Source organism: Triticum urartu, chromosome 3, assembly GCF_003073215.2.
Source record: "Triticum urartu cultivar G1812 chromosome 3, Tu2.1, whole genome shotgun sequence".
Taxonomy (NCBI): domain Eukaryota; kingdom Viridiplantae; phylum Streptophyta; class Magnoliopsida; order Poales; family Poaceae; genus Triticum; species Triticum urartu.
Genome location: NC_053024.1, coordinates 364,128,852 through 364,150,712, shown reverse-complemented (window position 1 = coordinate 364,150,712; position 21,861 = coordinate 364,128,852). Strand labels below are relative to the sequence as shown.

Below are 21,861 nucleotides of genomic sequence, written 5' to 3'. Positions count from 1 at the left end.
CAAATTCATTGCACCAAGTAGAGATACTACTTGTTCTTCCAAACACCCTTAAACCAGTTTTGCCATGAGAGTCCACCATACCTACCTATGGATCGAGTAAGATCCATCAAGTAAGTTGTCATCGGTGAAAGCAAGAAAAATTTCTCTCTAAATATGTATGATTGATTGGTGTGGAAGAAATAAGCTTTTATACGATCATGTGATATGGAAGTAATAAAAGCGACATACTGCATAATAAAGGTCCATATCACAAGTGACAATATAAAGTGACGTTCTTTCGCATTAGGATTTTGTGCATCCAACCTTAAAAGCGCATGACAACCTCTGCTTCCCTCTGCGAAGGGCCTATCTTTTACTTTTATCTCCTACATTGCATAAGAATCATGGTGATCTTCACCCTTCCTTTTTACATTTTATCCTTTGGCAAGCACAATATGTTGGAAAGATCTTGGTATATATGGCTAATTGGATGTGAGTTTTCATGAACTATTACTGTTGACATTACCCTTGAGGTAAAACGTTGGGAGGCAAAACTATAAGCCCCTATCTTTCTCTGCGTCCGATTAAAACTCCATACACATAACTATTGCGTTAGTGTCAGCAATTGTGAAAGATTATATGATAGTTGAGTATGTGGACTTGCTGAAAATCTCTTATACATTGACTCTTTCCTATGTTATGATAAATTGCAATTGCTTCAACGACTGAGATTATAGTTTGTTAGTTTTCAATGAAGTTTACGATTCATACTTGATATTGTGATTGAATTATTACTCTAGTATAAGATATCATATGACAAGAATTATATAAGTTGTTGTTCTAAGAATGATCATGATGCCCTCATGTTCGTATTTTATTTTTTATCGACACATTCATCTCTAAACATGTGGACATATTTTTCGATTTCGACTTTTCGCTTGAGGACAAGCGAGGTCTAAGCTTGGGGGAGTTGATACGTCCATTTTGCATCATGCTTTTATATCAATATTTATTGCATCATGGGCTGTTATTACACATTATGTCACAATACTTATGCCTATTCTCTCTTATTTTATAAGGTTTACATAAAGAGGGAGAATGCCGGCAGCTGGAATTCTGGCTGGAAAAGGAGCAAATATTAGAGACCTATTCTGCACAGCTCCAAAAGTCCTGAAACTTCACGGATGATGTTTTCCAAATATATAAAAAACATTGAGCGCAAGAACTTCACCAGGGGGCCACACCCTGCCCACGAGGGTGGGGGGCGCACCCTACCCCCTTGGGCGCGCCCCCTACCTCGTGGGCCCCCTGGTGGCCCTCCGATGACCATCTTCTGCTATATGGACTCTTTCGATGGAAAAATAATCATAAGCCATCTTCTCGGACGAAACTCCGCCGCCACGAGGCGGAACCTTGGCGGAACCAATCTAGGGTTCTGGCGGGGCTGTTCTGCCGGGGAAACATCCCTCCCGGGGAGGGGGGAATCATCGCCATCGTCATCAGCAACGCTCCTCTCATTGGGAGAGAGCAATCTCCATCAATATCTTCATCAGCACCATCTCATCTCAAAACCCTAGTTTATCTTTTGTATCCAATCCTTGTCTCCAAGTCCGGGATTGGTGTTAGTAGGTTGCTAGTAGTGTTAATTACTCCTTGTAGTTGATACTAGTTGGTTTAATTGGTGGAAGATCATATGTTCAGATCCTATATGCACATTAATACCCATCTTATTATGAACATATTTATGCTTTCTGAGTAGTTACTTTTGTTCCTGAGGACATGGGAGAAGTCTTGCTATTAGTAGTTATGTGAATTTGGTATTCGTTCGATATTTTGATGAGATGTATGTTGTCTCTCCTCTAGTGGTGTTATGTGAACGTCGACTTCATGACACTTCACCATTATTTGGGCCTAGAGGAAGGCATGGGGAAGTAATAAGTAGATGATGGGTTGCTAGAGTGACAGAAGTTTAAACCCTAGTTTATGCGTTGCTTCGTAAGGGGTTGATTTGGATCCATATGTTTCATGCTATGGTTAGGTTTACCTTAATACTTGTGTGGTATTTGCGGATGCTTGCAACAGAGGTTAATCATAACTGGGATGCTTGTCCAAGTAAGGGCAACACCCAATCACCGGTCCACCCACATACCAAATTATCAAAGTACCGAACGCGAATCATATGAACGTGATGAAAACTAGCTTGACGATATTCCCATGTGTCCTCGGGAGCGCTTTACATCATATAAGAGTTTGTCCAGGCTTGTCCTTTGCTACAAAAAGGATTGGGCCACCTTGCTACACCTTATTTACTTTTGTCACTTGTTGCTCATTACAAATTATCTTATCACAAAACTACCTGCTACCACTTATTTCAGTACTTGCAGAGAATACCTTGTTGGAAACCGCTGATCATTTCCTTCTGCTCCTCGTTGGGTTCGACACTCTTACTTATCGAAAGGACTATGATAGATCCCCTATACTTGTGGGTCATCACTAGACAGTACTAGAGATGCGAGCCTAAGACACAGACGGATCCACATACTAAACACACAAGAACCATGTCAGATTTGGAATGATGGGGTTGTCGCCAATAATATGCGTGGAAGAAAGACCACACACACACGAGGAGTCAAAGTGATGCTCGATCTCGTATTGCGAACGAGTGTTCCCTTTGTGCACCACAACACACCGATAGCTGTACTACTACAGCAACATGAACAGTCAGAGTCCACAGCTGAAGAAGCGTTTAGGTAGGAGCCAAATATTCCAAACGGCCTGTATTTACCTTTTTTCAGGAGAACAACGGATTAGCAAAATCACTTCCCAACAAGATCCAACCAAAACAAACTAGTAAACATGCACATACAACGCACGTTTCAAACTTAAACTAAGTATCATAAGTATATATAGACAAAACATGAAATATTCCAAAAATATATGGTCAAATAAATACAGTGTTGCAATCATTGTGGATTTTTGGTCGCGTTGCTGGACAATAACGAATGTTGTTTCACACATTCGGTGTTCTTGTAGGTTGTAAGATAATATCAAATCTACCAATCCTTCCATCACAAAATCTACTGATTTTGCAGACGCATTTTCCTTTTCCTTCCATGGAGCCCTAGCATTTCATGATTGAATTGTCAGCTATATAAAAATTATATAGACATGACAGTCCATCAGCTACGTAGAATGGCCTCCGTGAGCATCACTCATACCCAAATTGGCTGGCACAAATCTCCGAAAAAAAATTGTCTAGCACAAGTGGGGTCAAAACTGCAGCTTCTGCACCGCCTTCTACCTCCTTGAAACGAATAAGTGTATTCAAATAGATGACCGCCTTGCCATCCAGTGTTTGAACTCGCCTAGTGATGACATGTTTATTTTATTGCTCTACCCCCACAAGAGTCAAATGAGGCATACTGTTCATAGTTGCAGTTTGTCCGACAACCTGAAAATTTCAACAAAGTACTTAATCGTAGAACTGCATTTTCAACAATTTAGTTGCAATTCACTTTTCTTAAGTGGCCAAGACTGTTAATTTATAGACAACCTGAAAGTGTTCAGAAGTTTCATACATCCTCATGCTCTATGCCCAAATGTATATTGATAATTCAACCAGTTCCCGCTATCATTGAGTTATTACTTAAGCACCAAAAGGAGTCCCACTTCCACCTTCAATCAAATAAGCATACAGGGCTTGAAACTAAGATAGCTGGGAATCCTAGTATTAGGACCAGACGTTAACTTATTAGCAATGTAAGTAGTATCCCAGATAGTACTTGAAATCTCCATGCCTCCCAAGTCCCAACCAGTGCAACTCCTTTTGTTTCATTGCCTGCAGTGTTAAAGGACATTGCTGTGAATTCGACTGAGCTCATGCATTGGTTCAAATGGATCAACATGTAGAACTTGCAGTGCATGACAAGCCTCTAGAATCCAAATGTTATGAAACCAATTTACCTATTTTTTAAGCTTGTCTGAATAGTCATTTTACTAAAAATGTGAAGAAAATGAAAAATGGATAAAATTTTGACGACACTCACCACATCCAGTTTCCATGAATAACCGTGAAGCCAAAGATGTTGATCAGCAATTGCATCTAAAATGTAGCACACACATAAAGCAAAATAATTAGTATTTTGCATCTTGGGGCATCATTAGTAAGCAAAGCAAAAGGATGGACTAAGCAAGTCTTCACAATCCAAGTTGTGGGGGAGCATGAACCAGATATTAGGAGGGGCCAAAATGAGTGTATGACATAAAAAAGGCTAGGGTGATCAGAGACACCAGAGGGTTAGTAGAACGATTAGCAGAAATATAAGCATATTTGGTAAAATTTCCTCTAGGAAGGGAGGTGGGGGCAAGGAGCAGTAGTGTCCCGCCTATGCTCCACCACTGCATCCAAGGTTATCCCTTTGTACATTTCACTGAACTATTCTGCAAAACATGAAGGACGAATATTTTATCAGCATGGATAATTGCTATGAAAGAAAGATTTTGTACACACAATTCCATTGTTCCGCTAGTAAAGGTATCTTAAGTGATAGGAAATTGATTATATTTTTCTTAGAATGCACATCATCATGGTGAGTCCTCGATTTGCTGCACTCCCTCAATGCAAGTTGTACAAATACAAAATGGCACGTGATAGAAAAATAAAGGGGGTGTTGAACAATCTGAACATACACTCATACACATATGCGCAGTAAAGTTATACAAAACAAATAAATTTTTTTATTATCTACATCTTCTTAGTTAGATATATAAGAGAATACCATCACAAGTACTTGAGAAACTCAAGATTCAACCTGACATCATCCAAGCTCCTGATTTGGCTGTACAAAAGTTAACAGAAATGAGCTAAACAAGAAACCGAGCAAAGCTTTAAAGTGCAAACAACTACTTATGATTCTCCCCTTTCTGAATAAATTAACCAACTATGCACTGTAATTACTCCGAAATTTGACTGCTATTTTTATATCTGATACAAAAAAATCATTTAGAACTAGAACAATATTGACACTTTAGATTTCCAAACAGTCATAAAGGGAAGATTTTTAAACACCCATACTATATTTATTCTATGTTCACATTGAAATGGTGGTGGTTCTTGAAATTGCTTGTCATATGGGGGGTCACAAAACAGCAACACAGATTCTTGAAATTTGTGCCTTCTAAATAATGCATCTGACAAGAACATAAAATTGGGTTCACTTACAGGGGGTAAATTGGTTGTATTTGGACAGCAGCAGGAAAAGACTTGCACTCTTCTGAAAAAAGATCTATGCATGTTTCTCTGCAATGGAATCTACAAGTTGTACATCCTTTCTAACTGCTCATCAACGACATTGCGAGGGAGCAATTTGTCAGGTAATGTATGGCAATGGAATCTACAAGTTGTACATCCTTTCTAACTGCTCATCAACGACACTGTGAGGGAGCAATTTGTCAGGTAATGTATGTGTCAGATGCTCCAACACTGAGGTTAAAACATCATCTAATACTTTCTGTACAACGAAGTACATTTTGCATCAAAAATATTTTTTGCTTACAATGCTGTAAAATGTTTAACAAAAAATAGCTACCGATTATGAGAACCTGACTAATGGTTTTGTATAATCAGCATAGAGAAATTATACTACAAAGAGTGAAGTGTTAAACCAACCTCCACTCTAGGTTGTCAGTATAGCAGCTAGCTTCCACCAAGTTAACAATTAGACGGAGAAGCTCCAACTGCCTGCCTCTGGCATGCAACACCACAAAAGATGGCGCCCGCTGAATCTGAGTTTGCAATTCTCGTCACACAGCAGATATGTAACAAAATCTAACACTAAAGAAAAGTAAGCCTCAAAGAACAAAGAGTTGCATTCCTCTCACCTGAATCGCTTTGCATGATACCGAGAAAATTCACGATCTCTGCCAAGTCTGCAGAACCCCAACCATCAGCACCAGGTACAAGCAAGCATTCCTAATCCGGTACGATGAAAAGGGTGGACCAAGAACCGTACGTTAGATCCTACTGTTGTCCTCGTCGCCGTTGAGGCTGTCCGAACCAAGAAGTGTGCGAGGATAGGCAATTAGCTAGGCGAGCGAGATTGATTGGCGCAGGTATTACATGGCCGGTGTTGCCGTTGCTGAAGACGTTGCTGCAAGTACGGTCGCGGTGGATGATGCAGGGGTCGCGGGTGTGGAGGTGGTCAAGGCCCTCAAGGAGCGCCCACTTCTTGAGCGCTCTGACGGAGACGTGCTTGTGGCGGTCGAAATACTCGCGGAGGCTCGCCGAGTTGCAGACCTCGGTGATGAAGTTCAGCACGCCAGCGTCGTGGTCGAGCCAGACCTCTTGGAAGCCTATGATGTGGTCACGATGGAGGGAGCGGAGAAGGCGCACCTCGGCATGGCGGCGGTCGACCATGGCGGGGTCCAGCGCGCGCAGGCGCACCCGGTTCCACGCCACCTCGATGCACTCCTCCTGGTCGAACCTTCTTGACGGAGCCCATCCCGGCATGGCCGCGTACCGCCCGAACCGCCCGGTCGGGTCCACCTCCTGAAACGCCTCCTCGTTGCTGCTGTTCCTCCTGCCGCCGATGACGGGGTGGTGCTGCTGCTACGGCGGCGCGACCACGGTGGATTTGGGGGCATGCGAAACGGGCGGGTGGGCGAGGGCGGAGCAGAGCTGAGACCGCGATTTGGGAAGGTTGGGACGCGCTAATTGGGGATGGGATTAGATGTGAGAGGTTAGCGCTAATTGAGGGTGTGATTACGTCGTTGCCAAACCAACCTTTCCTCCGCTCGCTAGTGGCAGAGTTTTCGTCCGTCCAGAATAAAATGCTAAGCGTACTTTTGATGTAGGTTTGTGCAATCTTGACGGTTAGATCAAATTATGTTATCTGATCGGGAGGCTATAATTTCTCTGTGTTGTTCTTTGTAGCTTAGGCTGGGTGCACGTAGCGAAGAATATGTTTGCTTGTTTAATAATAGTAGAGATGTGACTTGTCAATTTTTTTCTTTGTGGAAACCGTAACTTGCCAACTTAGGGGCGGTTTGGTTTTAGGACTAGTATTGCCACACTTTACCACACATTTTTTGCCAAACTTGTCTAAAATTAGTTCATCAAAATGAAAGTCACAAGTTGGCAAGCCTAAAGGAACATTGCCACACCTTTTGTGTTTATGCCATGTGGGGTCTAAATGTGGTTCTTAGATGTGGCAATTTTTGCCAAACCAAACAGTCCCTTCGTACGCCAAAAGTGTGCGTGTATCTACTCTGAGTTTTTTAATCCTTCCAAACAAGCACTAGTAATCTTCTTTTTTTTGCTGGCAAACAATCCTTCTCCACGAAATGTCTTTTGGTATTTCTTTCCTATAAACCAGACAAGGAAACCGAACCAAGATTGCAACTTGCTGAAATAAGTGCCACGTGATCTGATTTATGATTTGCAAAAGAAAATAACCACGTAGGGAAACAAGTCCCAAATATGCCCACTTTTTTGTTTTGCTGTTAAAACCTTCCGATCTGCACCTATCACGAAATTGATGCCTTTTTATGGAAAGCGCTCGCTGCAAATATGCTTGGCCGAATCTTAACTTCCAAAAAAAAAATCAGCAGTTTTTTTAGTGTCTCCAAGAATTAAACGTGAAGCACTACTTTCAAACTCTTGCTCACTCTTTTTTTTTCAATCATGGCGTTCTCAAACTCTGAACAGAACAGATGTGCACGTTTCTTTACTGTCGCTCCAAGAAAGAAAAAGAAAAGTAACGAATCTCACTTTCCAAAACAACACACGAATCTATCCTTCAGTTCACTTTTTTAAAACTAAATCTTCCTTTTATATTCAGAGTCGCTTTCCAAAACAAATTCTGATGGGACGTGTGAGAACTTTCTTTCTTTGCTCTTTCCTAGCACCAAAGAGACAAATAAGGGCCAGTTTCCAAGAAATAAAGGTCCTTCCCAAAAAAAAGGTACATCAAAACTTTCCAACAAAAATGAGATTTCTTCCCGAAAATCAAGCCACATGATGCTTTCCTTATATTTTTCCTTCCGTCTCTCCCCACGTGATGATCAGACTTGCCTTTTTAACAGGACCGAACAGCACAAAAATCGAAGCAATTAAGGGCATGCACAATGGTTGATAAGATAATCTTATCTTAAGTTTTGCATGTAATTTAGAGATGACAAAGAAAAATGTCTACAATGGATCATCTCTTAGCCTTATCTTCAATAACTAGCAATTCCTAAAAATGTGGTGAGACATATTATGTTAAGAGATCATTTTTTGTCTTATCTTAAATAAGAGAAGATAAGCCTTCTCTTATGAGTTCTCTCTCCTCCACCTCATCATTTATCCTACGTGGCACTCCTAAGATAGCACCATTGTATATGCCCTTAGGGCAGAATCTGTACAGATCTCACTCAATTCGTTTTGCCTTCCTTTGTTTTTCCTTTGCGCTGAACACACTTGCCAAAATGAAATTGGTAGTAGTACCCCTCACCTTGTCCGACGAAATCAATCCCAACAAGGTAACAGTCCTACCAAAAGATCTGACCGAACCTTTAAATCTCCCCTCTGTTTATTTTGATTTCTTTTCTAGCGTTGCACAATCCTTGTTTTTTTTACGAAAAAATGCACAACTGATCAGATTTCTTTTAGGGAAAAGCTTGTGGTCACCCGACAAATCTTTTCACTCGCGTCGTCCGCCTCCCTGAGCGTTCGATCTGTTGTTAATCGGACGGTTAGGCGTCATCTTCATCTACTTCACGTTCTTGCAACTTCACCCTTATTTCAGAATCGTTTCTGCAACTAGGCACTTGTTGCAAACAGACTACATGGCCAGGTATGCCTGTGCTCGCTCGTGCTTGCCACCGGTCCGCTCCAGCAGTCGTCATTCGGCGGCGAGGCAAGCCCGCGTCGCCCCACTTCCATGCATCCGCTTTTCATTCGCCGCCTCACTTGTCGCCGGCTAGGCAGTCGGCCGCCCTGCCGCTCACATCTCTCCTGCCCCTGTATCTAGATTGGGATCGTCAAGCTATCACCCGACGTTGGCGACAGCGTCTCAGATCCGCGCGGCCCGATCATCGTTCCAGCAGTGCGCGGCGCGGCGCATGGCCTCACCATCAATGCTGGCGGTGTTGGGGGAGCCCTCCCTGCTGATCCGTCCCGGCCTTGAACGTTTTTTTAAACAAAGCCCTTGTTGCAATAGTTGTTTCTGAAACAAAGCTCTTGTTGCAAAGTGGGATCATACGCAGAGATGTTTTTGCAATGGCACCAATGTCTCCGAAACAAAGCTCTTGTTGCAAAGTGGGATCATACGTAGAGATGTTTTTGCAACGACACTAATGTTTCTGAAACAAAACTCTTGTTGCAATAGTCACCGATGTGTTTGCAAAACAAAGCTCTTGTTGTAATAGTCACCATTGTTTCTGAAACAATACTCTTGTTGCAAAGAGGAATTATATGCCGAGCAATCTAGATCGCACGGCTCGTCAGGCGACGGATCTTTTAAAAAGATGCATCGGCAGACGCGTAGCACTCCCCTTTTAGTAACGTGGGAAACAATTCCCAAGCCAAACCGAGCTGCAGTTTTTTTTCTAATTTCTCTCTGCCTATGCTGCTGTTTGCTTTCCTTCCTATCCAAGAACACTTCCTAAATGTGGTAACCAGCAGCCAAAGCAACACAATGATATTTCTTCTCTCTTCTTCTCACTCCAACAAGGATCAAGCTCCAGCTAATGAATGATTATGGTGGCATATGACAATGGCGGATGGATGATGGTGATGGCGGTGAATAATATATGCGGTAACAAAAGATGTCAATGAAGTGGATGATGGTGTATATGGATGCGGATGCGGCGTGAACAAAACGTGACTAGAATTCGAAACTCTAAAAGTTTAGACACTAAAACCAGCAACTTGACACACGATGCAACCAAAAATTCAACAATGCAAAAACTAAGTGGTAATGGTGAAAAGGCTCAGACTGTCTGGGAGACGGATGAACTAATCTATCATTTTTTGTTGGCTTTTTCCTGCACTCTAGGTATGAAGAACATACGCAATCTAGACTACGAAACACTGGAAATATCTCACCGAGCAACCTGAAAACTGATACCACTTGATAGAGGCGAGGGCGTCCCGATCTTTCGATGAGATGATAACTATCAATTTGATGGAGACGACTTTGACGATCCGACTACAAACATGCACGACGTTGCTCCTTAGCAATCGCTAAACCAACTCCGAGAGGTTATTGACCACGCCAGAGCATGATCAACCTGACCACGAAGGTCTATTCTTGCAAGCAATCGAAGAACAAGCAAAAATATGATTAAGCAATCCAAATATTACGAATATGGATGAAGTATTAATAAAAGTGGGGTTTCATAAGCGGTCTAGGTCTGGTCGTTGGACACAAAGGAAGTACACAAAGTTGCAGCGAGGGCTAACTTTTAACTAAATAAAACCCAAGTCTAAACGATGCCCTAAGGGCTATATTTATAGGGGAAAGAGATGGGATTTCGTCCATCTTTGGCAAGGTGGGACTAAAACACCTCCTAAGTCGTTTCCCCTACAATATGGACTCTAAAAATAGCCTATGAAGTAGTATTTTGAAAATACATGGGCCTGGCCCAAAAATAAGTTGGCGCAGCACCAATAATAAGTTATCGACGAAATTTATAAAAGGCCATCTTGTATATTTCGTCCATCTTCTTGTATGTCATTGTGACGCCCCGAGACCATTGCGCCAGGTGTCCTCCAGTTATTCGCTATCGTTGCCATGTCATTTGCTTGCATGTTGCTTTTCATCATGTCATCATCCGCATTGCATCATCATGTTTTCGAAACTTGCATTAGTTCGGGTCTCCCAGTTCCGTTCGTTGTCCGTTCTGAGCCCAGACACACTTGCACGCGCCCGCGGCATGTCCGAAATATTATTTTATAAGTGGCCGGAAAATGTTCTCGGAATGGGATGAAAGTTGGCATGTGGTGTTGTTATGTTGTTAGTAGGTCGCCTGCCAAGTTTCATCACATTCGGAGCTCGTTTGATAGCCCAGCCGTTTAACTATAGCGGCAATATAGCCGGTCTAACGTCGGACGTTTTCGGTCTCCGAAAACTGTTGCCGGGTCTCTCTCTCTCTCCTCTCTCTCTCTCTCTCTCTCTCTCTCTCTCTCTCTCTCTCTCTTCTCTTCCGCAGCCCTCGGCCTTCTACACAGTCACAATCATCCTACCTAGGCCTACCTATCCCCCCCCTCTCGATCGGATCCATCGGTCGCGATTAGAGGCTCCGAAACCCATCCTAACCCCCTTGCCTCCGTGGCCTTTTGTCGGTATCCCTCTTTGCACAGTGCATCGAAACCCTTCGCAACCATGTCCGAAACTTCCCCGAACCCGAATCCGCACGGTCATGACCAGTGGGTCCGGAACAATCCCGAGTTATCCTGAACATCATCCGTTCTTTGTTTAGACCACCCGAAGCCGTTCGATCAAAATCTAGAGGCTCTAATCCCCTCTCTTTATAGCCACCTACTATAAATAGTAGCCAACCCTAAAATCTAGGGGATTTGTCCCTGCCGCCGCCGCACTATCTCCCACCTCGGGATCCTCCCCGAATCCAAAATCCCTCCTCGATTTTTCCAACCGGACCAACCCCTCCTCGTCGCCGCCAAATTCAACCGCAGCCAGCCAGCCACTACCTCCTCCCGATCCACCCCTGCCAAGCTGCCATCGCCCTCCTCCTCTCCTTCCATGTCTCCTTTTTTTCTCTCTTGTTCTCTCATGATCTCTCAATCTCTTCTTCACAGAAGCTTCGCCTGACTCCATGGCCGACGACCTCCTCAAGCCCTGCGCCACCACGCACCTCCCTGGACCGATTCCGGTCGACCTGCGCCGCCTCCATCCATTCCGGTCGCCTCCATCTTCCCGGAGCGTCAAGTTCGCCGCCGCCACTCCTCTGCATCTCGCCTCCGCCTCCCCTGTTTCTACGAGCGCTCGTGGACGAGGGACGAGCCCCTGCCTCCTCGCCTCCCCGACTCGAACTGGCCCGAACTGGCCATCTCCGACGCCTCCTCGCCGGATCCCACGCGTCAAGTCCGTCGGCCGCCGCTGTCTTCCCGGCGATCCGCGTGCGCACCCCTGCCTCCGCCGCATCGCGCCGGTGTGCCTGATCTCTTCGTCAGGCTGTTCTCCCTACTTCTGCGTGCGAGGACGACCAGCGCCAAGTCCCTGCGCCCCGGTCTCGTCCCTGCCTCCAGGTCGTCGCTCCGTCGCCAGACACCAAGCGGCCGCCGCGTCGGGCCCCTGCCTGAATGCTTCGACCTGCTTCTGTTCCCTTTCTTCAGAAACAGGCAGAACAACCGCCCGCCCTGCTCGATCGGTTGACGACACCTCCACGTGCCTGGGCCGCCTCCTTTCCCTTCGTTGACCGAGGCCCAGTCCCCACATCACCGATTTGGGCCGAGGCCCGTGGTGAGCAGCACCCGAGCCCCCCTTGCACTATTGGGCTGCCCAGTTTCGGCCCGTGACTTATTTTTTCCTGCTGCGATTTTGTCTTTTTCCAGTGTTTTACAGTTTTGCAGATCATCCCCTAAACTTCATGCATATAATAACTTAATAACCGTGCATCAGATTAAAACAAACTTAATATGAAAGTTGTTTAGAATTTTGTGTAGTTTCATATTATGTCTTTTTCATCCATGTTTAAAATGCTTAAGATGCTGTTTGTTTAAATTTGCTTAAATAACTTGCTAAAATGATTTATTTCATAACTAAATAACCGTAGCTCCAAACCTAACAAACTTTATATCTAAATGGGGTAGAAAAATGCCTAGTTTAACATGGTGGATTTACTTTGCATGTTTAATAACTCTAAAATTGTGTTTAGGGCAGAACAGTACCAAACCTAATATATACATATGAGGAGTTTCCGGAATTGTTGTTCGTTGCTTCCGGCCTCATTTAAACTTGACTAGATAGGTATTTTTACTTTGCTTCACCCTCTTGCCATGCTAACAACATTTAATATTGTTGGGTACATAAACGAGATCGAACTAAGTAACTCGAATGTGGTGTTCCGTCAATATGCACCCCGTTGCATATTGAGCTCCACTTAATTTGTAGGATTGCTTGTGCATTTTGCCATGCCATGCTTATTTAAACCGAACATGCATCATACTTGATTGTGCATCATGCCATGATTATGTGGTGGTTGTTTACTATGTTGTTTGCTTCTTTCCGGTGTTGCTTCTTCGGGTTGGTTCCGATAACGTTGCATTTGTGAGGATTCGTTCAACTACGTCCGTTTGTCTTCTTCATGGACTCGTTCTTCTTCCTTGCGGGATCTCAGGCAAGATGACCATACCCTCGGAATCACTTCTATCTTTGCTTGCTAGTTGCTCGCTCTTTTGCTATGCCTATGCTGCGATACCTACCACTTGCTTATCATGCCTCCTATATTGTTGAACCAAGCCTCTAACCCACCTTGTCCTAGTAAACCGTTGTTTGGCTATGTTATCACTTTGCTCAGCCCCTCTTATATCTTTGTTAGTTGCAGCGAAGATTGGAGCTTGTTCCATGTTGGAACCTCGATATTTTTTTGGGATATCACAATATCTCTTATTTAATTAATGCATCTATGTACTTGATAAAGGGTGGAAGGCTCGGCCTTATGCCTGGTGTTTTGTTCCACTCTTGCCGCCCTAGTTTCCGTCATATCGGTGTTATGTTCCCGGATTTTGCGCTCCTTACGCGGTTGGGTTATAATGGGAACCCCTTGACAGTTCACCTTGAATAAAACTCCTCCAGCAAGGCCCAACATTGGTTTTACCATTCGCCACCTAGCATTTTCTTTCCCTTGGGTTCTGCAGACTCAAGGGTCATCTTTATTTAAACCCCCGGGCCAGTGCTCCTCTGAGTGTTGGTCCAACCTGTCAGCTGCCGGCGGCCACCAGGGGCAACTCTGGGCTGGCCTACCAGAACCTTGGACAATCCGGTGTGCCCTGAGAACGAGATATGTGCAGCTCCTATCAGGATTTGTCGGCACATTCGGGTGGCTTTGCTGGTCTTGTTTTACCATTGTCGAAATGTCTTGTAACCGGGATTCCGAGCCTGATCGGGTCTTCCCGCTAGAAGGAATATCCTTCCTTGACCGTGAGAGCTTGTGATGGGCTAAGTTGGGACACCCCTGCAGGGTTTTGAACTTTCGAAAGCCGTGCCCGTGGTTATGGGCAGATGGGAATTTGTTAATGTCCGGTTGTAGAAAACCTGAAGTTGATCTTAATTAAAATACATCAACCGCGTGTGTTACCATGATGGTCTCTTCTCGGCGGAGTCCGTGAAGGGAACACGATGTTGGAGTTATGCTTGACGTAGGTTGTTCTAGGATCACTTCTTGATCATAGTTTCTCGAACATGCTTTGCCTTCTCTTCTCGCTCTCTTTTGCATAAGTTTAGCCACCATATATGCTAGTCGCTTGCTGCAGCTCCGCCTCATACCTTTTACCCTACCTATAAGCTTAAATAGTCTTGATCGCGCGGGTGTGAGATTGCTGAGTCCCCGTGACTCACAGATACTTCCAAAACCAGTTTGCAGGTGCTGTCGAACCGTGTAGATGACGCAACCAAGCTCAAGGAGGAGCTCGATGAAGATCTTGTCCTTTGTGTTGCTTTGTTCTAGTTGATCAGTAGTGGAGCCCAGTTGGGGTCGATCGGGGATCTGTGTAGCATTTGGGGTAGTCTTCTTTTATTTTGGTTCCGTAGTCGGACCTTGATTGTATCTGGATGATGTAATTCTTTATTCATGTATTGTGTGAAGTGGCAATTGTAAGCCAACTATGTATCTTTTCCCTTATGTATTACATGGGTTGTGTGAAGATTACCTCACTTGCGACATTGCTTTCAATGCAGTTATGCCTCCAAGTCGTGCTTCGACACGTGGGAGATATAGCCGCATCGAGGGCGTTACAGTCATCATGGTGGCTTCAAAGTGCAGAAATCTCCACCACAAACTCCGTTCTTGTTGTCTTCGCATGCGCCTTCGTCTTCATGCTTGATAATGCTCCAATGTCCATCCTTCTTGTCCATGCCAGGCCTTTCAACTGTAAGCAACAAAAATGTATCGAAGTTAGGCAGCATCATATTCTCATGAACTTTAGAAACATTACCAAGAAACAAAAGTACCTGATAATATAACTAGCGTGCGTGATCTATACTAATCGATCCAATAGGTATAATAGTAGAGGCTGTGGGTGTAACTATGGCCTCCATGTCCTCATCACAAGGTCAAGAAAATGTTAGTTGATGATGGGGCTGTCATGAACTTGATCTCTCCAGAAGTGATCGAGAGGCTACAAAATCCTGATGAAGAGCTCCAGAAAACTAGGACATTCCAGGGAATTAGTCCAGGATGGAGCCAGCCTAAGGGAAAGGTCACACTGCCGGTAACGTTTGGCAGGGAACTGAACTACAAAACAAAGAAGATAGTGTTTGATGTTGTCAAGATCCCCTTGCTGTTTAATGGAATTCTTGGTTGCCCGACACTGGTTAAGTTCATGGCCACATCTCATTAGACCTACAACACGTTGAGAATGCCAGGGCCAATGGGGGTCATTTCCCTCAATTATGACAAGAAGGATCTAGTCATATGTGTTGACAAGCTTTACAGAGATGCGGTTGCAGCGGAGACCGTCAAGGCCGCAGCTCCCGCCAAGAAAAAGAAAAGGAAGAAGCTCAGTAAGACATGCAGCGAGAATTCCTGGAAGCGTGCCTCTTCGTAGTGCTCCGCACTCGTTGAAGACTTGTCACGGAGCTCTAACGGCAAGAGATCCAAAGCCACTCCACCTGCACAAAGAAGGTGCCAGCGAAGGAGGACGGCACTGGCGGTACTTTCACCGTCAGTGCCACGCTTGACAAAAAATAGGAAAGCACGCTCATTGCCTTCCTACGGGCGAATGTAGATGTGTTTGCATGGCAAACATCTAACTTCCCCAGTGTTCCCAGGGAGGTAATTGAGCACCACCTTGGTGTCTGTCCCCATGCTCGACCCGTCAAGTAGAAGGTCAGAAAGCAAGCTTTGGAATGGCAACAGTTTATCCCTGAAGAAATCAAGAAACATGAAGCAGCAGGCCTGGTTAGAGGAGTGTTATACCCAACTTGATTGGCAAACCTAGTGGTTGAGTGCAAGGCAAATGGGAAATGGAGGCTTTGTATTGATTACACTAATTGAGGGAGTCCTGGATTAGGGGGTGTTCGGATAGCTGAACTATACCTTCAGCAGGACTCCTAGACTATGAAGATACAAGATTGAAGACTCCGTCCTGTGTCCGGAAGGGACTTTCCTTGGCGTGGAAGGCAAGCTTGGCGATACGGATGTTCAGATCTCCTACCATTGTAACCGACTCTATGTAACCCTAACCCTATCCGGTGTCTATATAAACCGGAAGGTTTTAGTCCGTAGGACAACATACACATCAACAATCATACCATAGGCTAGCTTCTAGGGTTTAGCCTCTCTGATCTCATGGTAGATCTACTCTTGTACTACCCATATCATCAATATTAATCAAGCATGATGTAGGGTTTTACCTCCATCGAGAGGGCCCGAACCTGGGTAAAACTTCGTGTCCCTTGCCTCCTGTTACCATCCGGCCTAGACGCACAGTTCGGGACCCCCTACCCGAGATCCGCCGGTTTTGACACCGACATTGGTGCTTTCATTGAGAGTTCCTCTATGCCGTCGCCGTTAGGTCCGATGGCTCCTACGATCATCAATGGTGATGCAGTCCAGGGTGAGACCTTCCTCCCCGGACAGATCTTCGTCTTTGGCGGCTTCGCACTGCGGGCCAATTCACTTGACCATCTAGAGCAGATCGAAAGCTATGCCCCTGGCCGTCAGGTCAGATTTGGAAGTTTAAACTACACGTATGACATCCGCGGGGACTTGATCCTTGACGGATTCGAACCACTGCCGAGCGCGCCGCACTGTCACGACGAGCATGATCTAGCTCTGCCGCCGAACAGTGCCCTGGAGGCCGCACCCGCATCGGCTCCGACCCTTAGTTCGGAGCCGACCGCGCCGATCGAGGATGGGCGGTTGGACGCCACCTCAGGGGCTGCGATCCAAACGGTGATTATGCCGAACACCAGCCCCGTACTCTGCGAGGCTCGTGACTCCAAGGAGTCGGACTCCTCTCCGGACTCCGAACCCTCCGCGCCCCTGCCAGTCGAATCCGATTGGGCGCCGATCATGGAGTTCACTGCCGCAGACATCTTTCAGCACTCGCCTTTTGGCGATATCCTGAAGTCACTAAAGTCTCTTTCTTTATTAGGAAAGCCCGGGCCGGACTACGGTCAGCAAGGTTGGGGTACGGACGATGAAGAAATTCAAAACCCACCCACCACCCACTTTGTAGCCACTGTCGACGACTTAACCAACATGCTCGACTTCGACTCCGAAGACATCGACGGTATGGACGCCGATGAAGGAGACGATGAAGAACCAGCGCCTACTAGGCCCTGGAAAGCCACCTCGTCATATGACATATACATGGTGGACACCCCAAAAGAGGGAGAGGGCGATGGAACAGCAGAGGATGACCCCTCCAAGAAATAGCCCAAGCGCCGGCGTCAGCGGCGCCGCTCAAAATCCTGCGAACACAAAAACGGTGATTCCAGCACGGGAGATAATAATACTCCAGAGAGTGCCGAAGAAAACCTCCTCTAGCAAGACTTAGCACAGGAGGATGGAGAAACCAGCCCTCATGAGAGAGCGACAAACAGAGAGGTCGAGGACGATAATTATATGCCTCCCTCCGAAGACGAGGCAAGCCTCGACGACGACGAATTCGTCGTGCCAGAGGATCCCGTTGAGCAAAAGCGTTTCCAACGCAGGCTTATGGCCACGGCAAGAAGCCTCAAGAAAAAACAGCAATAGCTCCGAGCTGATCAATATTTGCTGGTTGACAGATGGACCGAAGTCCTTGCGGCCGAAGAGCATAAACTCGAACGCCCCTCCAAGAGTTACCCAAAGCGCAGGTTGCTACCCCAATTAGAGGAGGAAGCACTTGATGCGGCTGAACGGCCACCTCATGGCCGCGACAGAGAGGCCTCCCGGCCCTCCACTCAAGCCGCACCCCATACCAAGGCACAGGAATATGCGTCAGACTTACGAGACAGGTTGGAGGACAAGGCAAGGCAAACACGTTCGATCTACGGATCGTGTGGGCATCCCACGGCTCAAGACGGTAAACGTCACACCGGCTACACATTCGGCAGGGCCGAACACAGTAGACAAAGCTCATCGCAGCTACGTCATGATATTGCCTAGTACAGAGGCACCACACACGCACTGTGCTTTACAGACGAAATAATGGATCATCAAATCCCCGAGGGTTTCAAACCCGTAAATATCGAATCATATGATGGCACAATAGACCCTGTGGTATGGATTGAGGATTATCTCCTTCATATCCACATGGCCCGCGGCGACGATTTTCACGCCATTAAATACCTCCCACTCAAGCTTAAAGGACCAGCTCGGCATTGGCTCAACAGCTTGCCAACAGGATCAATCAGTTGTTGGGAGGAACTGGAAGCCGCATTCCTCGACAATTTCCAGGGCACTTATGTGCGACCCCCAGACGCCGATGACCTAAGTCACGTAATCCAGCAGCCAGAGGAATCGGCCAGACAATTCTAGACACGGTTCCTAACAAAGAAAAATCAAATAGTCGACTGTCCGGATGCTGAGGCCCTAGCAGCCTTCAAGCACAATATCCGTGACGAGTGGCTGGCCCGGCACCTCAGACAGGAAAAGCCGAAATTTATGGCAGCACTCACGACACTCATGACCCGCTTTTGCACAGGAGAAGATAGCTGGGTTGCTCGTAGCAACAACATGACCAAGAACCCTAGTAGTTCGGACACCAGGGACATTAGTGGTAGGTCGCGTCGCAACAAGCAAAAGCGCCGCATTAACGGCGACAATGCTGAGAATACGGCAGTTAATGCCAGATTCAGAGGCTCTAAATCCGGTCAGCGGAAAAAGCCATTCAAAAGGAATCCTAGGGGCCCGTCCAACTTGGACCGAATACTCGACCGCTTGTGCCAAATACATGGCACCCCCGAAAAGCCGGCCAATCACACCAACAGGGATTGTTGGGTGTTCAAGCAGGCAGGTAAGTTAACTGCCGAAAATGAGGACAAGGGGCTGCATAGCGATGACGACGAGGAGCCCCGCCCGCCGAACAACAGTGGACAGAAGGGTTTTCCCCCACAAGTGCGGATGGTGAACATGATCTACGCAACCCACATCCCCAAGAGGGAGCGGAAGCGCGCGTTAAGGGACGTACACGCGATAGAACCGGTCGCCCCAAAGTTCAACCCATGGTCCTCCTGCCTGATCACCTTTGATCGAAGGGACCATCCCACTAGCATCCGTCACGGCGGATTCGCCGCATTGGTTCTAGACCCAATTATTGACGGGTTTCATCTCACTAGAGTCCTTATGGACGGCGGCAGCAGCCTGAACCTGCTTTACCAAGATACAGTGCGGAAAATGGGCATAGATCCCTCAAGGATTAAGCCCACAAAAACGACCTTTAAAGGTGTAATACCAGGTGTAGAGGCCAACTGCACAGGCTCAGTCACACTTGAAGTGGTCTTCGGATCTCCGGATAATTTCCGAAGCGAGGAGTTAATCTTCGACATAGTCCCATTTCGCAGTGGCTATCACGCACTGCTTGGGTGAACCACATTCGCTAAGTTCAATGCGATACCGCATTACGCATACCTTAAGCTCAAGATTCCAGGCCCTCGAGGAGTAATTACGGTCAATGGAAACACCGAACGCTCCCTCCAAACGGAGGAGCACACGGCGGCCCTTGCAGCGGAAGTACAAAGCAGCCTCTCCAGGAAGTTCTCCAATCCGGCCATTAAACGTCTGGACACCGTCAAGCATGCCTGGAGTAACCTGCAACAAGACCGCCTGGCACGTTCCGAGCAGGCGTAGCAATGCGGCCCCAACCCCAACCCTCGCAAAAAGGCGACGCGAGTACTTCGCGTACATAACTACGCTCTAGAAACACCATGGGCATAGGGGGAGGGGCACCATCACGGCACGCCCAAAACACGGCTTAAACCGTACCAGGGGCTGCCGATTCTTTTACTTTTCTCTTACTTCTAGGACTCTACTCTTCAGAAGGCCTGTTCGGCAGTTCAATTGCCGCACAAACGATGCAAGGACCAGGGAAGCAGACAAGCCATGCCGCATTACGGAAATCCCAGGTGGTCTCTATCACAAGCAGTATACCTGTTTCGCATACTATTCCGCAACTTGCCCCTGGAGCAGACATGTTAAATAGTCCAACTTTTCATTATCGCATTACTTGTATGGTTCTGCTTTGATCGCAGCTATTTTTAATAAACAATGCATAGCTTTTGTCTATTTTTTGCATTACCTTTTTTTATATATGTTCCTTAACAACATGTTACACCCATACACTTTGGTACGGCCAAAATACGCCAGGGGCTTCAGTACCCCTCAACATGGTGTGAGAAGTTTAAACACTTTAACAAGTGCGGCACCCCGAACTTATATCATTATATGCATCGGCTCCGAATCATGTCTTGGGTCAATAGTTGGGTTTGCCCGGCTCCTATGTTTTGGTGCCTTACGTTCCGCTATATCGGCTAAGGTAGCACTAGGAGAACCACTGCGATTGTGCCCCAGTTGAGCTGGGTCGAGCACCTTAGTGGAGAAAGCTAAAACTGACTGTCATGATGAAGCGAGAGCTGGTCGCTGTTCGAGAGGTCTTTCGAGTCCCTAAAGAATTATGCCGCTTAGGGCGAGGAGCCGGCTCTGTCCGGCCAAGGCGTGGATAGCACCCCGAACTCGGTCTTCCGAATACTAGGGGCTTCGTCGAAATTTAAAATTATAGAATTCTATGGCTAAGTGAGAGTGTTCACGCATTATAGTCCGATTGCCTTGTTTGTTGGGCTGAGCGCCTCCCTCGAAGGACCCAAATATGGGAAAAAGAGCGCCCAGGTTTATCCCCGAACACCCCAGCACTAGCGTCAAGGGGGCAGAAGCCGACGACTCGCCATCTCTCAGTATTGATAAACAGCCGCACAGAAGGTAATATTTTAAATTCAAGCAGCTTTGCTTAGCGCATATGAACAAGTTTTCAGCGCACAGGATAACACGAGCGGGTTTTACTCAAAAAATACATCCTTGGTATATTCATCCGCAATAAGGCGGGCACCCTTCAGAACATACCTTATAATAATTCTCGGGCTTGCGATGCTCTTTCCCCGGCGGTGGCCCGTCCTTCACAAGCTTCTCCGCATCCAGCTTTCCCAAGTGCACCTTAGCATGGGCAAGGGCCCTACGGGCACCTTCAATGCAGACGGAGCACTTGATGTCTTCAAGCCTCGGACAGGCCTCCACCGGCCGCCGCACCAGCCCAAAATAGCTCCCAGGCAGAGCCTCTCCAGGCCACAGCCGAACTAGGAGGCCCTTCATGGCCTGTTTGGCCGCCTTGTGGAGCTCGACCAGTTGCTTCAGCTGGTCGCTCAGGGGCATGGGGTGTCCGGCCTCAGCATACTGAGACCAGAACACCTTCTCCGTCGAGCTGCCCTCCTCGGCTCGATAGAATGCGTCGGCATTGGATACACTCCGGGGAAGATCTGTGAATGCTCCTGGAGAGCTCCGGATTCGGGTAAGTAACAGCTAACTCACATTTATGTGTTTGCTTTGCATAGAGAATGCCTTACCCGCCGCAATCTTCTTCACCTCATCCAACTCCTGGAGGGTCTTCTAGGATTCGGCCTTAGCAGATTGGGCATTTTCAATAGCCACCGCAAGCTCGGACGCTTGCGTCTTCGAGTCACG

At 46.5% G+C, this 21,861-nt stretch overlaps 1 protein-coding gene across 25 annotated transcripts; it reads right to left on the bottom strand.

The window, feature by feature from the left end:
- Positions 1–2,884: 2,884 nt before the first annotated feature.
- On the bottom strand, positions 2,885–6,747 carry LOC125543997 (probable serine/threonine-protein kinase WNK5). Of its 25 annotated transcripts, XR_007299221.1 has the most exons (8): positions 5,991–6,747; positions 5,860–5,907; positions 5,201–5,763; positions 4,758–4,817; positions 4,026–4,081; positions 3,762–3,817; positions 3,533–3,654; positions 2,885–3,430 (listed from the first exon to the last, which is right to left on the bottom strand). XR_007299221.1 is itself a non-coding variant. In XM_048707519.1 (6 exons), the coding sequence occupies exons 1-3, from the start codon at positions 6,485–6,487 to the stop codon at positions 5,690–5,692; spliced, it is 555 nt and encodes a 184-aa protein (XP_048563476.1). In that variant the 5' UTR covers positions 6,488–6,742; the 3' UTR covers positions 2,885–3,430; positions 3,533–3,817; positions 4,026–4,419; positions 5,648–5,689. The 25 variants fall into 25 exon arrangements, 6 of the variants coding, with proteins under 6 accessions (XP_048563476.1, XP_048563479.1, XP_048563475.1 ...); XR_007299219.1 differs by having other exon boundaries at positions 4,758–5,763; XR_007299220.1 differs by having other exon boundaries at positions 4,791–5,763.
- Positions 6,748–21,861: the final 15,114 nt, after the last annotated feature.

Excerpts from the sequence above, each read along its gene's own strand:
- LOC125543997 (XM_048707519.1), bottom strand. The coding sequence starts at position 6,487 with ATGCCGGGATGGGCTCCGTCAAGAAGGTTCGACCAGGAGGAGTGCATC. Across the intron at positions 5,951-6,097 it reads GCAACGGCAACACCGGCCAT|GAATGCTTGCTTGTACCTGG; the intron begins GTAATACCTGCG and ends GTACCGGATTAG. Across the intron at positions 5,764-5,859 it reads TATCATGCAAAGCGATTCAG|ATTCAGCGGGCGCCATCTTT; the intron begins GTGAGAGGAATG and ends TTGCAAACTCAG.